We start from the raw sequence: 22,070 nt of genomic DNA on the forward strand, positions 1-22,070 counted from the left end.
ATGAAGATTTTGGGTGAATCTTCTAGGAAGCTTACTAAAGACCTAGGAGTATGACTTATACGCTCCACCCGAGGGGTAGTCTACAGACGGTCTAGTACCAGATAAGACTTTGAGTGAAACTTGCTTGCACAAGACTTGCAATTCAAGGCGTAGTCCATTGTTCAAGTTGTGAGTAAGTGTAGCTTGGAGTTCTAGGTGGATGTTCAACTTTAATCGGTCTCCATCGAACCGCTGGTATATAAACAGTACATTGGAAAAGGCAAATCTCAGTGGGATTTTGAGATTTGGTGGGGGATTGTTGGAATTAATGAATGGGCCTTAGCCCACTCGAAGATTAATTCTTTGGAAAATCACAAAAGCCCACCTCATGGGATGGCATGCATGTGGAGTTTAGTACCACCTTGCTTATTCTAGGAGAGGGGGACCTCCTTAAAAGGGAGGATGCCCTCCTAGCCGCTTGAAGCATGTGTGGTGGAGAGAAGAGGGGAAACACACGCGCGCGCTCGCTCGCCTTGCCTCGCCTGGCCTGGGCAGGTGGTGCGCGTGCACGACGTATGCGTCGAATGGTCCGAAAAATTGGCTTCTCACCCTTGCGCAGATGCAGCCTCCTTTTGCAGTTTTGTTTTGCTGCAAATTCGGATTCGTTTTTGTTTTGGAAACGTTCCGAAAAATTCGGTGCGTGCAAACAGCGTGGAGTCCGGATAAGTTACGCGCGACTTATCCGGTTCGGTTACGCGCAGTAGAGATCGTGCGGGCGCCCTGATCAAGCGACCCTTCTCTATATAAACCGACCTGCCGTCTTCACGGAACACACGCGAAATCAATCTAGGGTTTGCCTCCTACTCTGTACTGCACCGTCGCTCGTAGACTACTCCATCTCGCTCGCCGGCGTGCACCGGCGATCGGGAGAGCAGGTCTCCGGAACCTCTGCCTTCGACGTCCTGCACCGGGAGAAGGCGGCAATAAGGTTTTTGGGAAGCGCTTCGCGCGACTGCTCCCTGTTCGTTCGCGACGGCTCGCCTTCCTTTTCGCTCGCGTGTTTCGTGCCTTCGTAGACGCCTGCGAAAAGTTTCGACCAAGCAGCCGGTCTTTCCATCACCTTGGTACGTGTTCAATATGTTGCGCATATTTGATCTGTTCATGTTATACTGTGTAGCTTACATGTGTAGATCTAATGATGCGTTCATGCTAGTTTTCATCTGTAATGTCATGATTTATTTATGAAATAGATTAAATCATTATATATGCCTATAATCTCAACACCGAGGTCCCCTTCTGCCGCCGCCGGATCCTACCATCTGCCGCGGCCAGCGCCGAGGGAGGCCCCATCCGCCGCCGCCGCCACCATCATCGCCGCCTCATTCCCACTTCGCGTTGTGCCTCCCTCCGCTGCTACCGCATCGGCTCCTGTCGCTGCTTCCGCCGCTCCCGTCTTCGCCGACGCAGTCAGTGCCTCCCCCTACCGCCGCCTGGGCCCCCGCCTCCGTGCCGTCCGGGAGCAGGAGTTTCGGCGGGGTCGTGCGGTCGCCGTCGCGCCGCCACAGATCGAGACTCGCTGTCGCCCCGCCGCAAATGCCTCTGGATCTCGCCTCCGCTCCCACCACAGCCACGTGATCTTCTCTCCCACCGGCCTTCCACTAGCTGCCTGCACCTCCTCGGTCGGGTAGCCGCCGCCGACCCCTGCCCTTCGCTGCCCAGCTGTCATCACGGCCGGTCGTCCAAGCCGCGCGCCGCCATCGCCAGCCATCCTTCTTACACTCAAAGAATGTAGCGTATCTTAGCAGATGCCAATGTGAATGCGGTGACATATGTAGGCTTCAGTAATTAGGAGGAACCAAATAGCAAAGAAGGCTCCTAAGCTCCTGGTGCATATTTTCAGTTATTTCATTTTCTGGATCTAGCTTGATTGATTGGCTTGAACATTCCATTTTTCCAGGTGACATATATGAGGTTATGCTCCTATAGGTTGATTTCATATTTTTTTCCCCTGTGAACGCAACTGACCTCTCGGTCAATAGTTCTTCCTTACTGTGATTCATGTGCTTCAAGTTAATAGTCTGGTTCTTTCAAAATGAGCAGATCAGTGGTTCTTGAGGTATTCTACTAATAACCTTTGCCTTTGGTTTTACTCACACTCTGTGAGTGTGTAAAAGTAGCTTTCTACTGGACTTCCTTGATTTTCATGGATATGCAGTTAGACATAGGTGTGTGACGCATTAACGTGTCTTTCTGCAGGTTGGCACTTGATAATTTTGTATTGTAATATATAAATAACTCAGTTGCGCAGGTGATTAGTGGTTGACAGAAAATTGCCTTCAATTTAGTTCCGTCAATAAGATACTGTGATCTAACTCAATTCTCTTCCATGCCTGACAGCATTGATTATTGCTGTAAATTTGTATTTCTCTACAAATCAACTTTTATTGCTGAAAATGTATTCACTTCAAATACATAGATGTGTTTTAATGACTATTTATGATGAAATTCATTCAAAGCTTTGGTTTGCCATCGTTTGGCCACCAGTTTTTAATTCCGATTGCTACAGAGGAATTCGCTGTTAGTTTTTTATTTGCTATGCCTGTTTCTAATTTACCGTGCAGTTGCAATTACGGAGCCCTCACCAAGAACAGCAACAACAGTAGGCAAAGCCCAACAGATTTGGGTTTGGCGCTGCAAGCTGGAAGAAGTATGCGCATCAACAGCATAATCCTTTCAGTTTTGGGATACAAGATGCGAGTGCTCAGTCACGAAATGCTCTTGGCCAATCAAAGGTTCGTCATCTCGAATCACAAAACAACTTTTGATTACACAACATTTTCCTATATAGGGGTATTTTTGTGTATATGACTAACAAATTGTTGTATTAGCTTTTCCAAATATGTGAGGTAAGGAACAGATGGACATGGAAGAATTGGAGGTAACCAATATTGTTATGCATATATTTTCCTATCTGAATTCGTTGTAGAGAATGGCAGATTTCCTTCTCACAGGCATAATTGCAGACGGTCAATACTTTGAAAGGGTAGCTTCGGTTAGAGGTTTGTAGTACCCTTGCTAGCATTTATCTACTCATCTTGGAGATATTAGTTAATTGTGAATCGATGAGCAGTGGTCAAAAAGAAGAAAGAGCATGAATTCCATAACTAAATCTTGTGGGCTATTTTGTCAATCCATAACTAAACCTCAGTAAAACTTTTAGTACCCAACCTGTAGATCATAACTGAATATTCACCTAATATTGTGGCCTACAATTTCATTTCCCAATTCGATGCTCTAGAAGTTTAGAACTATAACATGCACAGTTTCATTTTTCTTGCACTGCATAATTTCGTAATTACAGCATGTATTGGACAAACCTGCATCTTTTGCTTGTATATATCTATACTAATATAAAAAGGAGGAGTTGCCCCCCTCCAATGCTACAGGCCAAATCACCCCATATCATCTCACCCGTCCATCTCATCCAACGGCTCAGAACGCCCAGGGCTAGCTATGAATTGCTGAATCCCCACCAGCGAACGCGCTGACCCCACAGTGGCGCCACCCAATCGCTGCATCGCACAGTCCCCGGCGCCGCGCCATCCTCTCGCGATAACAACACTGCCGCCTATTCCTCCCGATGACGCATCCTCCAACCACTGCGCGCATCCCCCAGCCATCGTCGGCTTTGCTGCAGGTCGCCATTCACTTCCATGGTAGCCGCTGCCGCCGCATCGCGAGGGGACTCACTTGGTGATACCCCGATGCAGTGGAGGGCATGGGTGCCGCCGCCGCCACCCGCAGTTGATGCATCCGCCGCATCCCCTCTGCCTGCTCTCACGCCCTCCGCAGCCCAGCCGCCGGTTGTCGATCCCCTCCGAGCCCACAGCCGGCTCTCCCTGCCATCGTCGGGATCTCCCACTATGCCGCCCTGGTCAGCCGAACCCCTCTGCACCAGCAATTGCGGACGATGCAAGCGCTAGAATGCACTGATGAATACAGGCAAGGTAAGTTTGTCTACCAAAAAAAAAATCTTCTTTTTGCAGTTTAGTATCTGATTTCCACAAGCATACAAACTAAAGTTACCATTTGTCTACAGATCTTGTCGTCAATAATATAGAAAAATCAGGTAAGTCTCTCCTTTATGTCGATAATTTTTCTTTTCTCTCTCTCATTACTTTGGTATGTTACTGATTATACAAGATTGTGCTGCTATTTCTTTTTCCCGTAACAATGTTATTAATGCTCATTTCTGCAGGCCATGCATCTATAATGTAATGATTTGCTGGTAAGAACATTCCATTACATTGCTTTTATGTTATTAGCAGTGGTGACTGGTGCCTTGAGAATTTTTTTTTATGTCTATAGGTTATACGTGGCATTGAAGGATAAGTGTTCTTGGGATTTCATATTTTTGATTAATTAGATCAATAGATGTTTGATAAAAAAACAATCTGCCAAGAGTACTCACCTACATACTAATATAAATTTTCAACCAGGTTTTATGGATTTTGATCATCTGGCAATCACTTTGTACTGTATAAACTCTATGTATGCCATCTCTATATTTGAACAATGGCACCGATGATTCGGTCTTGGAATGATTACTTCATTATTGATATATATATATGTGTGTTAACTTTCTGCAATGCTGAAGTAACTTTGTTAAGATAACCAATATTAGACCAGGGTTCAAAATTCGGGAACGAAATTTCCAAAATTTCAGAAGTTTTGGTCCTATCGGACCCCCCCTATGATATTATTTCGGCCGAAATTTTAATTTATTTTCATTTTTTTGTGAATTTGGTAATATCTTGTTCAAAGTTTCCAAAATGTCGGTATATCGGCACCCTCCAATATAAACCCCCAAAAAGAAATATTGAACCCTGTATTAGACTACATTAATTAGCATCCTGGGTTATCTATAAAATGACTTCGATTTCTGACACCCTTTCTTTTTTAGTGGTAATAACATTGCTGAAGACAATGATGATCCAGGTACAACTGCTTAAGTTGGCCTGAGCAGTGCCTTATAAAAGGAAACTTACCATTGCCATCATTATGGTGAATGTCATCTGGTGCGTAGTATGCTATGCCATCTATTCCATTTCCCGTAGTTTACACACATCATTGGCATAGGGGGATCTAACGCTCCATATGCATGTGCCAGGACAAGGTACTGTACTGCTCCTACTATATCTTTGATCCATATTGACTCTTTTTCTTGATTTGTTGATTTCTAATTGAAGCTTTATTATTTCGCTGTGGTGTTGCCTGTCAACATTATAGTATAATTTGGGGTCTGGATCTGCATTTTAGTGATTTCAACATGCATATTTGCTTATAAAAAGATAGTATATTTAACATAAGGAATTTAATAATGGGTGAAATCACTGGTAATTTCGTGTCCTTTGTATTTTGTTTACATGTCAGGACTTTGCCAATTCCGAATCACTGGTAAACCATGTTTTTAGAAACACTCAACATTGTTACAACTGCATATAATGCTACACTTTTCGTGCAGTTTAAAAACAACAGGGCAATCATTATTCATGCATTTTTGAAACAACATTGGATAAATGATGTTTGGCATGACCTATCAATGGGGTTCTTAACGGAATATTTTGGGATTTGACGCTGCTTGCTAGAAGGGGTGACACTCACCAAAGGAACTCATGGCGATGGTCAGAATTAGGCATCTACAATTCTACATGGCAAAGCCAGCATACATGGCAATTTGATTCTAAGGTATTGATCAGATCAGATTTGATGCAACCTGTTTGGAAGTCAGGCCCCTTTGACTTTGAGGTGCAAATTAATCTTTTGCTTGTCTCCTAGCTTAGAATCGCCTATGGACTGTTGCTGTTTATAACTTAGAGGCTGGCCAAACAATTAGTTTTGTCCTCTATGCATCAAACCTTGAGACATCTCATCATTTGTTCATGAAGAGTAGATTAGTTTCAAGCCATCCGGACAGGAATAAGCCTGTGCTTAACTGAAGTTTCTTCAGCAAGCCTCCTTCGGCCTGTTCAGTATTGGAATGGTGGTGTCACAAGACTTCATCAGAAAAGATGCAAAGAAAAGGGCTCAGGACCCTCTTCTTGCTGGTCTGCTGGGGAATTTGGACGGAACGAAACAATAGAAACTTCGAGAAAGAGGGATGGTCAATTCAGCGAATTGTCGACAAATTCTTTTTTATGAGATCAAGCAGTGGACCAGCTACAGAGAAAAAAGGCTGGTATAGTTCTCTCGAAGAGAGGGCTGTTTTTTTTGTTAGTTTGTAACTTTGTATAGCCTCTGGCTTCAGTTCTATTTTGTTCCCTCCTATCAAAATTCGTACAAAACAGACAGATCATACCCATAATTACAAGTACCGATTATGTTGGTTATATCTTTTTTACAATTACACAGGATATATATTTTATAAATTTTGGTTGAATAAATTATTTTTGGTAGATATAGTTTCCAAACTTTCAATGTATCCCTATGATATATTTTATGAAAAACGTGTATTGCACGTGCACGATTACTAGTGCCCAGATAAATTAGTACTGATATTGTCCCCTCAAGGCCTCAAACCTCGGTAAAAATAATTTCACGGCGGTAAAAATAAAACATGGCACCATCTTTTTACTCAAGAAAGAAGGCAAAAATCCTGTCGCTATTCACCAATCACGCAAAACCCTTCTCTCCAAGAACACGGCGCCCTCACCTCACATCTCACCCTTACTAAATTTTAATAAAGTTATAAAAAAATGGCTGTATTTAATTTGTTACTATATTTTAATAACTATATTAAATCCTACCAAAATTTTAGCAAGTTACTAAAATTTGACAAATATATTGCTAAAATTTGGTAAGATTTTTTTTTGGCATCAAAGTGAACAGGCCGAAAAGTTCACCCTGCGCAACAATTAAATTAAGCAAATTAAATCATTTTTGGCATCTTCTTCCTCCCCAAGAAAAAGGGCCAGGAGAAGCCCATCCGACGGCGCAGGCGAGCGGAGAGAGCCCCGCGAGCGCAGATCTGGGCCGTCCGCCCGCCGATAAATACCAGCTCTCTCCTCTCTCCACTCCGCTTCACCCCCAAATCAAATCCCCTTCTCCCATTTTTCCTCTCCTCGCTTCTCGCCGCAGCCGCCGCCGTCTCCTCCTCCTCTCGCCATGGCCGCCGCTGCTCCCCCCGCGGGCCCCGGGCTCTACTCCGACATCGGCAAGAAGGCTAGAGGTTCGGGGATGCTGCGTCGTTGCTGGTTCTTTTTGTGGGGTGTTTTTGTGGTTGGGGTTTTGTGATTTTGTTGCCCTTTTGCTTGGGGTTGTTTCTTGGTTTCTTGGGTGTTTGCTGACGCTGGTTGTTTTTTTTTTCTGGTGGGATTTGCAGATCTCCTGTATAGGGATTACCACACGGACCAGAAGTTCACGCTCACCACCTACGCGGCGAACGGAGCTGTGAGTTCCTCCCCACGACGCCTTTCATTTTTTTGGGCGGTGTTCTTGTGAAGTTGTCTTGTTCTGTTCTTTTACTAGTATCTGGTTTGGTTTGGTTTTTGGTTTGCTGCGAGTAGGTGTTTGTTGGTAGGAGCACTTTGGTGGGCAGTGGGTGTGGGTGTGGGTTAGGCTTTAGGAGTTGGGAGCAAGTTGCGGTGGAATTACGGCTTGATTTATTTTCTGAAGCAAATCTGTGTAGGTTTGTGATTGCGATGGTTTGTGGTTCCCGCTTGGTTTAGTTTCCTACTAGTAAGGATTCAGGTAGGTTGGGGGTGTGTTCTTTGTTACAGAGTCTGCAGCTATGTGTGATTTGTTACTGGTGTAAATGTAATCAGTCGTGATTTAGGGTTTATAATTGTTTTTTCTTCACAAATAACTCATGATTTATGTGTCTAGGTTGTATTGTCATATTCTAGCTGTCGATGGTGTCTTTGCGCTCTGCGTGTAGTGGCTGATTGTGTGTTTGACACTTGCTGTGTATTACTGTATTATCATGTAGGCTTGTAGCTGAATGTATCATGACTCTTTAGTGGTTAATCTGCAAGTGTTGGTGAGGACATGTGCCATTGAAGTTCACACGCCTGTCTTTGAACTTTATATGGCTTAGTTTTGTTTAAAGTCACTTATCTTTCACCGTTGCTACAGAATTACTACATCCATGGAGTATTTTTTTCTAGTCCTCTGTGTCTACTCATATGGACTCAGTGTTTGTTCCCTTATTGGTTACTATTGCCATGAATTTGAGCTACATGTAGGCTAGTAATATGCAGTCGCAGTTTAGGACAACTTAGGATGTGTTTAAATTTCTCTTTCTTGACTATGGAACTGTTGATGAAGTTGTTAGATGTTTTTTCAGAATGTATCTCATCTGTGACCTCAGTATGGAGGTGCCTATATGTGCCATATATCATGTTAATATGTTGTTTACATTTGTTTACATATATCATGTTAGTACATTATTTCCCTCCTGTATAGTGTATATTCAGTCTGTTCTCATGGTCATGTGTTGGTGACCTTATGGACTTGGTACTTTCGATGACAGATCACTGAGGTTTAGTATGGTGCTTACCTTTATCATGTACTGGTGATGCTGAAAATAGTGTTTTCAATTGCTCCGTCATGCTGCAACTGCGTAGCATAATGTCTATATAATCTTTACCTGTATCTCTGTTATGATGCTTTGTTGTCAATCTCCTTTGGCTAAACTTAGTATCTGTAGCATTGCATATGAAACTTTCCCAAGATTATAATGAGGTATGTTTTTTCCCTGCTTTTTCTAGGCAATCACTGTTGCTGGCACGAAGAAAAATGAGTCCATCTTCTCTGAAATCCAGAGCCAGGTGAAGAACAACAATGTGTCCGTGGATGTGAAAGCAACTTCAGACTCAAAAGCACGTTCTTTTCTTCTTCCCTTCTCTCTCTTCCATAACTTTTTTATTACCATGCCTTTGCTGATTATGCATAGCATGAAATTAAGGCCGCCATTTCTGTAGCAGTGACTGATTAATTATCTCTTTTGCCAGTTGATAACTACATTCACAGTTCATGATCTGGGCACTCCAGGCCTGAAGGGAATTCTATCCATTCCTTTTCCCTACCAGAAGTCTGCAAAGGTACATGCCATTTCTTTTCTAGCTTGTACAATATGCTGAATCTCAATTTTGAGTCCTGTATAATTTCCTCTGTGTGTTTGGTTTCAGGCTGAAGTCCAGTACTTGCATCCACATGCTGGCCTGAATGCTATTGTTGGCCTGAATGCAAATCCTCTTGTTAGCTTTTCTGGTGTGTTTGGAACTGGGGCTTTTGCTGTTGGTACTGATGTTGCATTTGATACTGCGACTGGGGACTTCACCAAGTACAATGCGGGACTGAGCCACACTACTCCAGATCTCACTGCAGCACTGCTTCTGTAAGCAGTTTCATCCAATTCTTTGGTGTATTAACACTTCGCTAATATTCGTACTGTTGTTTTGGCCCTTTACCTGTTGTTTAACTCCTCCAAGTCCCAATCAATTGGCAGTATTTTCTGGGGACTTCTTAGGGCAGCTTGCTCAGCATCCTCTGTGTCATCTGTATGCTAGTTTGGACTAGTATTAGTGCAACAAGTTACCGCAGTTGATGTGTTTTTCTAACATGCTTAGATTTTGGCAGTAGTTTCTGGGGACTTCTTGGGCAGTTTGCTTTGCATGTGTCATCTATATGCTAGTTTGGAATTGGTGCAACAAGTTACTGCAATAGATGTGTTATTCTAGCATGCTTTGATTTTGGTAGTAACAGAGTGATTTGCAAATTTCAGGAACAACAAGGGAGACAGCCTTGCTGCTTCCTACTACCACAAGGTGAGCAAAACAAGTGCTGTTGGAGCAGAGCTGGCTCACAGCTTCTCGAGTAACGAGAACACTCTCACCTTCGGGACACAGCATGCCCTGGATGAACTCACTACTGTGAAGGCGCGCTTCAACAACTTTGGCATGGCCAGTGCGCTCATCCAGCATGAGTTCAGGCCCAAGTCGCTCGTCACCATCTCCACTGAGGTTGATACCAAGGCCATCGACAAGAGCTCCAAGGTTGGGCTGTCCCTGGTCCTCAAGCCTTGAAGGTCGCCTGCTTTTTCTGGTTTGGTTTAGGATGCTAGCTTTTGATATCAGCAGCTCATTGAACAAAACTTGTAATTGGCTTAACTTTGGTTGCCTCTAGCCTGTTCTAGACTACATGAGGGTTTCTGTTACCAGTCAATCTGTCTCGGTTTCTTTTTGGTCATTTGCGGGCATATTGATGGGAAAACATGTCCCGGAATCTGAGTGTCAAAACTCTTGGGTGAAATTGGTCACGTACTTCAAAGTTCACCCTCTGAATCCAGCTGCAGATACTTCTGTTTGATTCAAAACCATATTTCTCTAACTAGGCTACTTTGAATTCATCTTGTTCATCATAAGATGGCATATATCTGCTGCTTATAAGTGCACAGGATGCATTTATTTGGCTAATTCGTTATTAGACAGGTCTGAGCCCGTAGTAATCATTGAAGCACACGACAGTGCCATTCTGTTATTTGTTTATCATTATATCACTATAATCACTATTCTGTTATTTGTTTATCATTATATCACTATAATCACTATCTCCTTTTTGTTCAATGCAATGCCTGGAAAGTGTTAGTGAGCAAAATAAGCTTTCTGCTTTGTTGTTCGGCATAAGTCTGTAAACATGTCAAATGGAAAAGTAATCAGTGAAAAAGGGAAGGTTGATTTGTAGCTGAACACAAAGTGTTGGCAATTTACACAAGATACAAATCCTGAGCCACCAACATGCTATTGCTGCAGCGACTGCATGCTTCCAAAACCACTATAACATGCGATGTCCTCTTCAAATCCAGCACTACCACTTGCAGCATGCACATTTCCTGATGAAAGCAGATCACACATGTCCATGTCCGGAGCAGCATCTCCCTGGAAGAAGTTGTGGTATTCATATCCTTCTCCTGGATGGGCACCCGGCTCTCTCATCTCACCTCCATTTTCTTCACCTGCATCTGAATTCTTCTCAACCAGCTGCCTGAACATCGACGATTTCAGAAGAAGGCTAAGAGCAGTGGATGATGATCTCTTTCTAGATGAGCCACTGGGAGAGATTATCATGGAGGCTTCTTGATTATTACTACTGCTACTGCCACCGTCACCACCACCCAGTGATTGTGCATTGTGATATGAGGTGAAAGCATTGCTCTGAGGGAGCATCATCATCTGGGTTTCCATTGGGAGGAAGTGATCTACAGGGATCTGCATTGCAAGAGCTTCTGCAGGGTTCATGGCAACATGAGCAGGGGTTGGCTTCAGCCATGTGATGTATGATCTGAGGTCGAAGTTCGTGACGGCGTTTACGCCTTTGTACTCGATCGCGGCGATGTCGTAGGCACGGGCAGCCTCTTCTTGAGTGCCTGGAGAAAAAGATTTAGGAAGAATGGCAGATGGGCTGATGTTAAGATGTGAAGTTTTGGATGCATTGGAATACCAATTCACAATGTAGAATAGAATATAAGCACTGTTCTTGTACTCACTGTAGGTTCCTAGGTAGAGGTACTTGTTTCCGAAAACACGCCCAATTCTTGCTTCCCATCTTCCATTTTGATGATGCCTGAGAGTATGCAGTAGACATTCAGTGACAAACCTATCTTCAGAACTGTTGATAGAGTACAATGCATTTTTCTGTCCAAATATACCTTGCAACCCCTCTGTACTTGGACACACCTCTTGAGAAGCCACTGCTCTTCCTGGCATCAGTTTAGATGCTTGTCAAAGTTGAATAGGTGATAACAGAATAGGAGACTGAAACTCTCTCCAAAAAAAAAGGTAAAAAAAGAATAGGAGATTGAACATGCTAAAGACTTTGATGGTACATTGGTACCTCCTTAGAGATGCAAGATACTCTTCCTTAGTAAGATTCTCCATTATCTTCAACTCCTTTTCATAGTCCATTACCTGAAATATATCAAATGAACCTCATATATTATGATTCACAACTGTGTTTCTAGTATGGGCCAGCTTGCTAAGTAGATATTCTTATACCGGAAAATTTGTGAAGGTAGTTGGTCCCCAGTACTTGAGAGCAGCAAGGTCATAAGCCCTTGCTGCTGCCTCCTCCTCATCATATGCTCCAAGATAGACTGATGCAAATCAAAGCAACATGTGCATAATTACTCAAACTGATCTATAGCATAGCTATGCTATTGCAAACACAAGCAGAAGGAAGAAGAACAAAATCACTTACCCTGCTTGCCCTTCTTCCTCTGTGTAGGATTCCACGAGTTCTTGTCCCACAAATGTGCTTCGAAACGACCTGTCCACCGATGCCTACATGACAATATCTTCTTATCATCTCTACAAGCTCTGATTCTGTCACAAGGCACAAGAATTTTTCAGTGTATATATGTTTTACTTCTTTTACCTGCTAACTCCACGAAACCTGGAGCTCCTCTTGACAGTGATGCCTGACAAGGACGTCTTGCCAATGCCACCACCATTGGTGTCACCACTGATCGGTGCGAGCAAAGACGGCTCCCTCCTTCTCCTCCTGACAACCGGGCCCGCCTCGGCGCCGCCTTCCGGCGCATTGATGATCATTGCTGGAGATGATCCTGAGTAGTTTTCAATCTCATTCTTCACCATCATGATGCTATGATCCATGGTTGTTAGTTGTTACTGCTACTAACTTGGTTCTTGGCCTCCAATGTAGCTATCTGAATGACTGAATGAACAGTAGCAACACTGAAGAAAAGAAGCGGATTTGATCCAGGAGAGACACCATTACCTGCAGGTGTGTTTATGTACTGGTTGCATTGGCTGGTGACAGAGTTTGTCACCTAGTAGACACAAGACAAGGTGTTGATGATTCCATGGCTAAATGAGCTTCACTTCGTCCCTGATTACTATGATGAGTTCTTGTCCATATTCCTGTTTGGAAACATCGATTTTAACCGCAAATGTTTTTTGTCTCAAGGCGGCTGTGAGATGTGCAGAATCGAGTACAATTTTTTTTACCTGTTTATTGTCAGCATATTTTGCGGTGCCATACAGGCTGCAACAAGAAGCCAAAGTATTATTCTCACACGAGTCCAAGCTCAAATCTTGGCGCCTTCTTGTGGCGAGACAAAACAGCAGCAAATAGCTGAGAAACCTGTGCCTTTTTTCCGCCTTGTTTGTATCTGTGTTAGCGTCTTTTGCAGCTCACGGTCTCATCTGCAGTCTGAGCGCGCCACGGACAGAGTTCTCATTATGTCTGGGCTCACCAGAGTTCGTGTCATGGACAGGAATGCCGATCCAATTAGAGCCATTGAAGTTTGGATCGCTACCAAATTAGAGTGTCTGGGAGCAAAATTTGCCTTAAAATTTCTACTAGCTACAGTGTTCGCCCAGAAGGCGGAAGAAGCACCGGAAATATATGAAAATAAAGAACTTGCAACAAAAACGGGGTGGTGGCGCAGTTGGCTAGCGCGTAGGTCTCATAGCTAAACGTGAGTAATCCTGAGGTCGAGAGTTCGAGCCTCTCTCACCCCAAATATTGAGTGATGAGGAAATGCTCCTGTGACAACTGGGTTCGTCACATTCATCTGATCTCAGATGTTTACGAGCTAGTCTGAACTCGATTAATTTTTTTTTGTTCAAATGCAACTGATTTCATGTATAATCTCCACGTTCCAAACAAGTCATTGATGTTAACGAAGTACTGCCTAGTGGATGGACAAAAAAAAGCGCGAGCAAAGTTTGGACACTAGCAAACAGGCAACCATTATTCAGAACACATTTCACAACCATTTCCTGCCTTTTTATTATGCTCTCGGGGTTAATGAAACACATGATTGCCCAGACGAGGCAAATTATTCAGAATAACACGCTACAAGCTAATCTAGCCTTGACATAGTATTTATGTAGCGGAAGGTAGTGCCCAGTTCTTAGGCAAGGGGCCAATGTCATATATGATCTCCCTGTGGCAAGACCAAACGAGTTTAATGGCTTCTGGAGTTCCGATCCCTGCACCTCTTGGATCACCAGCAGGCCCAAACCTGAATTACAAATAATAAAATGACATGTTAACCTATTTTGGTTAAAAAAGGAAGATGGCAGGTTCCAGTTTCTAGTCTTAGCTCACCAGTGGTTCTGTGGAGCACCAGTTGTCCTTGCTCGGATGCCGGCATATGTTGTCCCGTTAACTGATCGCCCAAGTACTTCCTGAAAACCGATGAGTGTGTGTTGGATAAGTCACTGAGCCGATTGGATTCAAGTGTTCAATTGTTGGTGGCAAAAGCTGCGTGAGTATATTGAGAAGTATTGCTACAAGATGGCTTGACAAATGTTAGCCTAACTAGCTTGGTGGTACCGTGGTAGAATTATTCAACCAAGTGAATGGGCATGGGTGTAACACACAACAGAGATGAAAACCAACTTGCCTGCAGGAATAAAGGGTCGTTTGAAACAACTGCAGCCGTCAGATGAGCGTTCATCCTTTCACAGGCTTCTAATACTAATTCAAGCTCATCATCAGAATACTCTGTAACCACCTGCGCATATGAACTTGGAATAGGTTAGTACTATATCACAATGACAATTGAAACTTGTAGGTTGTTATCAATTCTATGGAAAGCTAGCATGCATATGCACAAAATCACTGATTAACTACAAGTAGACCATACCATATTAAAGAAAAGTACTCCTATTCTTTAACCATGCAGTAGGTTAACAAAATTCATGTCATAGCTATGCCAGGTTACCGTTAAATAAAAAATTGTATCTAATCGTGGCAAGACAATGCATCAAGAATCTCTTACCTGGAAAGGACCAAAGATCTCCCTTGTCACAAGCTCAAAATTGCCACTTTTAAGGATTTCCGATAGAGGAACAAATACAGCAGTTGGTTTGAAGGCACCATATATTTCTGGGATAGAATGGTTCTCCAGAGGTTCACCACCAAACAGGACCTTTGATCCTGGTATTTTGAGAAGGTTTTTCATGTGCTCTATCATGCTTGATGTTGTAACCTGGACGGCATAGGAAAAATAGATTTAACTTCATGGAGAAACCATAATGATGGTCATCTAGTTATGCAACCACATGAACAAATTAACAAGCAAAAATGAGTGTTGAATGGCTCCATGTCCATTTTCTCTATATATGTTTTGCAAGGATCAGTTCCAGTCAGTTCTTCTAGACACTTTGATATTTGGACCTAGTAGCCACTAGCAGGGATTCAGGAACATATATAGTTGCCCATCCCTATTTTGTTTTTCAACAACTTTTGAACCACAAAATGTTCAAATACTAACAAAAAATAGTATTAATACATGAAAATGGCTAGTGATTAGAGTTGATCACTCACAGTAAGGACTGGGCCAATGGTCAAGTCTTCAAGCTTCCTTCTTTCAGAAAGACTTTTCATTTTATCAAGAAGCCCACTAGACGACCAATTCTGCAAGTTAAGAAAATTAAACAACAGATTAAGATATGAAAAGTAACACAAGCTCAACTAGCTTCCAAAGCTCAAATAAAAAAGAAAGACAGATTGTATTTTCCTTTTCTCAGGAGCACTGGACCTATTGTCTTGAAATCAGTAGGATCGATATTATAAGACAGTCGGTCTTAAACCTAGTGTTGATCATTGGATAAGTTACTACTGTAGTCATAAATAACCTTGTCCATAAGTAAATGGCTCAAACCATCAAGATAAAAAAGAAGCATGTAACATAAGTTATATGTCAAGAGTCATGATCACAGTCAAAGACTCAAGCAAAGAAGGAACATAATACTAATCTTCACTATTACCTTGTGCATGAATAGAATAGACTGAGCAGAGCACTTCTGACCACTGCAAGCATAAGCATCCTGGTCGCAAACCCATGCAATGTAATCAACCTGTTTGGGTATGGAAAAGTATGTCAGGTCAGCTCGGTAGCTACGCACTGATTTTTTTATATACAATATGAAGAACTGAACAGAAATGACTTCAGACCTCTTGAACATCTGGACCAAGAATTTTCCAGTCAAAACCAGCATCTTCCAATTTGATTTTGCCTTTCAAATCAGCAGCCAATTTCTCTGCTATCCGTGAGCTCCCAGTGAAGAGGGTCATTTTCGGATTTGCCTAAAAGAGATCATGTGAAAATCAAATTCAGCATGAAATATGTGCTGCTAGTAGGACAGAAGTGTACTTTTGGCACTGCATATAAAACTATCAGATGCATTTTAGTTGTGAATTAAATCCTTAACAATCCATTGGAAATGATGTATCACCCCAACAAAGGAAAGATCAGATGAATTGCAGCACACTGGTCCGGTGGTCCTATATTAACATGATGAGCAGCATATAATGCTACAATATGGAACTCAGTTGATCAGATATTGAGAAAATGTAGGTATTTCAATCCAGTAATTACAAAGTATTGACATGGTCAAATGCATTATTCAAAAGCAATTATCAAGGGGAAACTGTAAAACTCTCATCTTCTAAAAGGTGGTGTTAGTGATAATGTGTGCTAATTTGTTATGCTATCTGATACAGCATGTAATCTCTTTACTTTACAGTGAGTGAGAGGGTAGCTATTCAAACCTCTAACAGCAGCTTGTTCATCGTGATACCATCAGAATTTATGAAGTCCACATCCTCTGCTGGCATCCCACATGCGTGAAGCAACCTAAGCATCTGGTCCATCACAATGCTAACTTTGCTGTCAACTTTGAGGACAGGTTTATTTCCCATATACAGTGCTCCCATTAGTTGCAGTAATGGAATCTCCAATGGGAAATTGAACGGTGTGATAATTGCAACCTGTTCAGAATTATATATATAACATTAGAGCTAACATGATACCCAAAAAAAACCTGGTATTGCCTAAATAAATGGCTAAACATTCAACTACATTGTTAGAGTACTCACCGGACCATATGGCCAACGGTAACCATTACTGCTTTGTCCAAGATGGTTGCCAGGTACAGCAAATGATCGAGCCAGAAAGCGTACCTACCATACCAGAGAAATAGTTGATGTGAATGATGAGAATATATCAGAGAAGTTTTTTCAATCTGCAGAATGCAGCATTTTGCAAGTTCCTTGGAAATGATGTGCTCTTTCAACAAATTACAAGTCTACCACTACAAACTGCAGCGCTAATGAAAGTATCAATTATATCATAGTACTTGTGAACATGTCAATGAAGGAACTGATCTGATATGTAGATTACACTGATACTATGAAATGGTCCTCTCTTTTTTTATACCTGATCTCCACAAAAGTTCTCCAAGAATTTTTGAGAGACTTGAACTTCTGCAAGAGCTTGCTGATAGCTCTTTGGAGATACCCTCTGGATAAGTTTAGCAAAGAAATCTGAAACCTGTCAATCACCAATGACACAATCAGAAACTAAAAGCAATAGATAGAAAAGCATATCCTTTATTCTCTCCTTCTCAACATGACCTAATTTGGCATTTATAGGAGTGTCATAATGCAGGCCAATGGATGCACAGCTAGAGTCATCTAAAATCTCACTGAAAGTAATAGGAAGTCAAACCATTTAATTTTAAGATAACATACCACAGGTTGACCAAGCATGTTTGCAGCTTTGGCAGATATATCTCCATACATGAGATACCTGCATATTAAAGATACCGAAGTTCGTCAAAGCATACATGAGCATTGTTGTTAACTGCCACTGTCAGTGTCAGTTATACAGTACAAGTTTAAATATAGTACACAGTTTTTTATCGTATTGAATTTTTCCTACTCCACAAAGTTTGTTTACTGTGTGTAAAGCATGTTTTTATCAGCAATATATTTTTGGGAAAATTGATAATTTGTCACTCCTTAGAGTGGTACATCATTTTCCAACTCCATGTGACCCTAGGATCACATGTGATAGACACACAGGGGGGTAAATCATCCATTTGATACCAAATCCCCTATGTGTATAGCTTGGCTTTTCGGGGGAGTTGGGGTCAACTGTGCAAGAACAAGGATACTGTAGCTAACTATTCATGTAGTATAGCACAAATACTTCAGTGACCAGGAGTTTGATAAAGCTGCAAAAATTTATCAATGAGAAAGAAGAGCCAGTAAGTGGATTAGCTATCAGGTAAAATAAACTCTGTTGTGTTAGATGCCTTTTGTAATGCATCCAAAGTTGGGGTTCAAACACAACAGACAGCCAAAAGAAAAAAGTCAAACATTGGAAAACCATGCAATGCATTAGTAGTACAAGAAAGCTACACAGACCTCTCTGGAGCTTTAAGTGGGTTGTGAAGTCCATGCTTTGGGCAATTAGATAAACTCTCTACAAATGGCTGCACCAGAAAAAAAAATGCACGTTGCCTGAGAATACACTTCAGAGCAGATAACAGATTCACAGTAATATCAACTAAGTCTAAATATAACCGAAGTCAGTCATTTTAATGTAAGAGAGTTTGTTTCTTTAACGGATCAATCTGTGGGTTTTTTTAGTGGAGTAAGCTGAGGAAGGTTAATAACAATTAATATCACCGCAACACGGAAATAATAAAAGAAACATCTGAAAGTAACTAACGTACCTTTATTTCTGCTTCCTGAACCTCAGCAACTTTGATAAATTTTTCACCATTTAAAGGATCAACTAGCCAATTCCAGTTACCAGATGTTGTCCAACTGCCCTGCACTGAACTTAACCCTATCAGCAGTCTGATCAGAACTTTATTTATCAAGCATCTCTACGTCCATGCCAAAATAACTTCTTTCTTCCATATAGGTGAAAGGCTACATGACAGTGACATGTTTGACTGGAACAACCATTCGGAAATAAACTACACCTTAACTCTTATTAGCTCAGTAGAAGTTAGAACTGAATGTTTATGAAGCAAAGAGATCAAGCACATGTCATTGCTTTGAAAAATCAACAGTAATGTGCGGCAAAACTGCATAAGCAGTCATAACATAACCTGTGGAAAGTATGAGAATTACCAAACACGTATTTCCTCTTCAAAATATAATAGGCATGGCATTTTATTGTTCAAATAAGACACAATGTCAAACTCTTCTCAAGTAAAATTACTTCCCACCATAACCATATGAACTAGTTTGTGCACTGCCACAGCATTCCTATGAATTGGTTTTGCAACATCACAAGCACTAACTAATAATATCCCTCCAGATTCAATGTGTACAAAAACAATAAGCAGAACCCCAAATGGGAGCTCTCTTACCAAAATTCTGCACTTCCGCCGGGCTCGAACCTGAAATCTCCTGAGGAGACACCGTCGCGAATGGCGGCGTGTGCAACCACCTGCCAATCAATCACCCAAACGATGAGTCGACCATATTCATCGCCCGCAACCAAAACCACGATGCCGGATCGCTCCCAAAAAAAACGGTGGAAAAAGCGAGCGCCGCAACGAGCGGCTCGACCGGAAACTCGCATCAGATCACCCAAACGCCAACGGCGCCCAAACCGCCGCAGCACGATCCACGCACGCACGCACGCACGCACGCCCATTCCCGACAACCCTCCACGCGAGCAGATCAGGGGAGGGGGTTTCAGACAGATCACCTGGAGGCGAGCGCGGCGGGGCCTGACCGCCGGACGGCGGCGGCGAGGCGCCGCCGGGAAAGGATGAGGCTCATGGCTCTCGATCGGCGAGCTCGGGCCGCGCGCGGCGCGGCGACCCGGCGGTGGAGCGGAGCGGAGTGGTGTCCTCGCCTCGCTCTCTTCCTTCCACGGTACGGTCTCGTGTCGCGACTCGCTGCGTGCGTGTGCAGTGGCAGCGGCAGCGTGGGTGTCCTCGATTTATGGAGGCGAGAAGAGGTGGGCTGATATGATGATGATCCGATGATGTGGTCGGCGAGGAGGAGGGGAAGTGAATCCCGAAGGATCCGGGGACCGTGAGGCCCAGTACGAACAGCATGTGTGCGCGCGAGCGCGACAAGTGTGCGCCACTCACATGCCGATGCCGGGGAATAAGTTCACTTTCCGTCCCTCAACTTTACATCAAATTCGTTTGACATCTCTAATTCTCAATACCAGATACGTTAGCCCCTCAAATGTACAAAATAGTGTAACTTGGATCCCATGACAGTGGAGATACCTCCAAATCAGGCGTCCGATCATCTAAAAAAATCGGTCGGTCAAATGTTGCAATTGACCACCAATGAAACATTAAGTTACACATGGTGAAAAAAAATCAGTCAATGGAACATTTAATTTTTTTTGAAACACAGTGAAGACACACATTGAAACATGTTGCTATTACGTATAAAACATTAAGTATTAACAGACTGAAGCATATGTTTGTTTTCATCAGAACATAATCATGCGATATTCTTGTTGTGAAGATTTAATTACAACAAATACAACGGTGTTATCGAATCGTAGATTACATAAGTACTTTAGAGAAAAATCATTTTAAAGGTTGCTAGATACATGCATGCATGGATAGAGATGAGAGAGTAAGAGCAAGTAGTTAAATAAATTTTGTGAAACACAGTAAATGCACACTTTGAAACATGTCATTATCACATAGAAAACATTAAGTTTTAACGGTTTGAAACATATATTTTTATTTTATCAAAATATAATCATGTGATACCTTATTATAAAGATTTAAGTACAACAAATTCAATGGTAAGATCGGATCGTAAATCAGATAAGTAGTTTAGGATAAAAAAATATTTGAAGTGATGAGAAAAAAGAAAAAAGAACTAGCTAGCACTCATCTTGCGTGCATGGAGCAGTAGCAAATAGCCTGATTTTTTTTCTTTAAAATTGGGCTACGGAGCAAGAGGATTCTCCCATGACGGTATTGATCTCATTCCCCCGTTTTTGGTCACGTGGCAGTTTGTCCGGGCCCACTTGATCAGGCTGCAGCGACGGTGAAAGATTTCTGCAGCGACTGCGGCGACGGCGGCGAGGAGAGGAGTGAAGGCGTGGCGATGGTGATGACGGGGTTGGACGACCACCACATCGCCACCGGCAGGCCGGCTCCACCATATACCACCGGAATATTCCCGCCCAGAAGCTCGATCTAGGGGCGGATCCAGGAAAAAAAATGAGAGACTCAATTGCACGGTTTCTTCAACCTCTAACCATATAGAGACCTTTAGTTTATTATTTATGGTGAAAAAATTAAAGAGGGTGCTCTGGGGGTATCATGGGTCTTATTACGAGTCCCCCCTGCACCCACGTTGGATCCGCCACTGGCTCGCTCGTATTACAAGACATATAAGCAGCAACATGAAACAGTCATGACCCGATTGAAGAAAGATCCATGGTTGAAGATGACAAGAAAAAAGAGTCACTTTTGATATGATCTGCTATGGATGGTAGCAACTACTCCAAGCAAGGTGTGTGGCATGTGGGCATAGGCCGGACGAGGAGGCTAGAAGGAGATGATGTGCTTGCCGTAGAAGACGAGGATATGGCGGTGCCGTGCTGACATCGGAGTTGACGAAGAAGGTGATGAGCACGTGCTCCTTCACATTGAACGGCCCCGGGTTGAGGGTAAAGTCCCACGGCCGCGCACGCGGAAGAAGGCCTCTACTCCGGCTGTGCCTCCGCCATGAGGCGGCCAAGCGGCACGACGGCAATCTGCGCGGACCATTGATGATGGAAAATGGAGGATGATAGAACTTGAATACGAAAAAAAAATGATTATGCAGGCGAAGTTTTCAGCTGAAGGTCGCTGAATAACCTGCCTGTTTTCGGAGCTACTAGTCAATATAATCTGTTTAAAGTTGTAAACTGCATACCTGTATAATACTATAGTTAATTATAGGTTTTCTACTGAAAAGTGTATAGCGTTCTGCCGTTCTTGATCCTTTTGAAAACTGTAAATGATTTCCAAACCGGTGTACCCCTTTTCTGTTTGAGTATATTTTCGTTCAGCAAGATACAGATACATCATCACGATTCTGAATTCTCTCGGCAGAATCTGCATCTTGAGCGCCAAGGTTTGCACATGAACGAAATGAATGATATGATTGACCAATGAAGAGAGGCCAAGCCATTTTCTACTAGTGTGGACAATGTATATACAACACTACAACATCTAAAAGATAATGTGGAAAGGTTGATTACAACATTTTATCAGCCTACACTA

At 42.6% G+C, this 22,070-nt stretch overlaps 3 protein-coding genes, 1 long non-coding RNA gene and 2 other non-coding genes across 14 annotated transcripts; 4 read left to right on the plus strand and 2 right to left on the minus strand.

Moving 5' to 3' along the window:
• The first annotated feature begins 1,273 nt into the window (after positions 1 to 1,273).
• On the plus strand, positions 1,274 to 6,385 carry LOC127775182 (uncharacterized). 9 transcript variants are annotated; one of them, XR_008017888.1, is made up of 5 exons: positions 1,274 to 2,771; positions 2,868 to 3,986; positions 4,079 to 4,108; positions 4,238 to 4,267; positions 4,348 to 6,385. It is a non-coding gene; the product is annotated as an uncharacterized LOC127775182 (long non-coding RNA). The 9 variants fall into 9 exon arrangements; XR_008017893.1 differs by having other exon boundaries at positions 4,943 to 6,385; XR_008017890.1 differs by having other exon boundaries at positions 4,079 to 5,727; positions 5,818 to 6,385.
• A 654-nt stretch (positions 6,386 to 7,039) lies between these two features.
• LOC127775180 (mitochondrial outer membrane protein porin 2) lies at positions 7,040 to 10,354 on the plus strand. The gene is made up of 6 exons (XM_052301502.1): positions 7,040 to 7,207; positions 7,361 to 7,428; positions 8,748 to 8,858; positions 8,991 to 9,080; positions 9,168 to 9,376; positions 9,764 to 10,354. Exons 1-6 carry the CDS (start codon positions 7,144 to 7,146, stop codon positions 10,062 to 10,064), a joined length of 843 nt encoding a protein of 280 aa, XP_052157462.1. The 5' UTR covers positions 7,040 to 7,143; the 3' UTR covers positions 10,065 to 10,354.
• Positions 10,355 to 10,403: 49 nt separating this feature from the next.
• On the minus strand, positions 10,404 to 12,650 carry LOC127775179 (AP2-like ethylene-responsive transcription factor PLT1). The gene is made up of 7 exons (XM_052301500.1): positions 12,412 to 12,650; positions 12,235 to 12,359; positions 12,033 to 12,130; positions 11,872 to 11,945; positions 11,687 to 11,737; positions 11,525 to 11,601; positions 10,404 to 11,404 (listed from the first exon to the last, which is right to left on the minus strand). The coding sequence occupies exons 1-7, from the start codon at positions 12,648 to 12,650 to the stop codon at positions 10,779 to 10,781; spliced, it is 1,290 nt and encodes a 429-aa protein (XP_052157460.1). The 3' UTR covers positions 10,404 to 10,778.
• Positions 12,651 to 13,432: 782 nt separating this feature from the next.
• TRNAM-CAU (transfer RNA methionine (anticodon CAU)) lies at positions 13,433 to 13,520 on the plus strand. The gene is given in 2 exon segments: positions 13,433 to 13,470; positions 13,485 to 13,520. It is a non-coding gene; the product is annotated as a tRNA-Met (tRNA).
• Positions 13,521 to 13,526: 6 nt separating this feature from the next.
• Positions 13,527 to 13,607, plus strand: LOC127775230 (small nucleolar RNA snoR114). The gene has a single exon (XR_008017907.1). It is a non-coding gene; the product is annotated as a small nucleolar RNA snoR114 (small nucleolar RNA).
• Positions 13,608 to 13,702: 95 nt separating this feature from the next.
• Positions 13,703 to 19,752, minus strand: LOC127775176 (probable aldehyde dehydrogenase). The gene is made up of 15 exons (XM_052301497.1): positions 19,526 to 19,752; positions 19,182 to 19,261; positions 18,534 to 18,637; positions 18,223 to 18,290; positions 17,545 to 17,602; positions 17,231 to 17,344; positions 16,891 to 16,974; positions 16,564 to 16,782; positions 15,967 to 16,098; positions 15,780 to 15,869; positions 15,337 to 15,426; positions 14,789 to 14,998; positions 14,411 to 14,521; positions 14,113 to 14,192; positions 13,703 to 14,026 (listed from the first exon to the last, which is right to left on the minus strand). Exons 1-15 carry the CDS (start codon positions 19,597 to 19,599, stop codon positions 13,888 to 13,890), a joined length of 1,653 nt encoding a protein of 550 aa, XP_052157457.1. The 5' UTR covers positions 19,600 to 19,752; the 3' UTR covers positions 13,703 to 13,887.
• Positions 19,753 to 22,070: the final 2,318 nt, after the last annotated feature.

Source organism: Oryza glaberrima, chromosome 5, assembly GCF_000147395.1.
Source record: "Oryza glaberrima chromosome 5, OglaRS2, whole genome shotgun sequence".
Classification (NCBI taxonomy): domain Eukaryota; kingdom Viridiplantae; phylum Streptophyta; class Magnoliopsida; order Poales; family Poaceae; genus Oryza; species Oryza glaberrima.

Coding starts and splice junctions, on each gene's coding strand:
- LOC127775180 (XM_052301502.1), top strand. CDS start 7,144: ATGGCCGCCGCTGCTCCCCCCGCGGGCCCCGGGCTCTACTCCGACATC. Junction 7,208..7,360: donor CATCGGCAAGAAGGCTAGAG/GTTCGGGGATGC, acceptor TGGGATTTGCAG/ATCTCCTGTATAGGGATTAC. Junction 8,859..8,990: donor AAGCAACTTCAGACTCAAAA/GCACGTTCTTTT, acceptor CTCTTTTGCCAG/TTGATAACTACATTCACAGT.
- LOC127775176 (XM_052301497.1), bottom strand. CDS start 19,599: ATGAGCCTCATCCTTTCCCGGCGGCGCCTCGCCGCCGCCGTCCGGCGG. Junction 19,262..19,525: donor CCCGCCGCGCTCGCCTCCAG/GTGATCTGTCTG, acceptor ATTGATTGGCAG/GTGGTTGCACACGCCGCCAT. Junction 16,975..17,230: donor AGAACTTTTGTGGAGATCAG/GTATAAAAAAAG, acceptor CTGGTATGGTAG/GTACGCTTTCTGGCTCGATC.
- LOC127775179 (XM_052301500.1), bottom strand. CDS start 12,650: ATGGATCATAGCATCATGATGGTGAAGAATGAGATTGAAAACTACTCA. Junction 12,360..12,411: donor AGGTTTCGTGGAGTTAGCAG/GTAAAAGAAGTA, acceptor GCCTTGTGACAG/AATCAGAGCTTGTAGAGATG. Junction 11,738..11,871: donor TATCTTGCATCTCTAAGGAG/GTACCAATGTAC, acceptor AACTGATGCCAG/GAAGAGCAGTGGCTTCTCAA.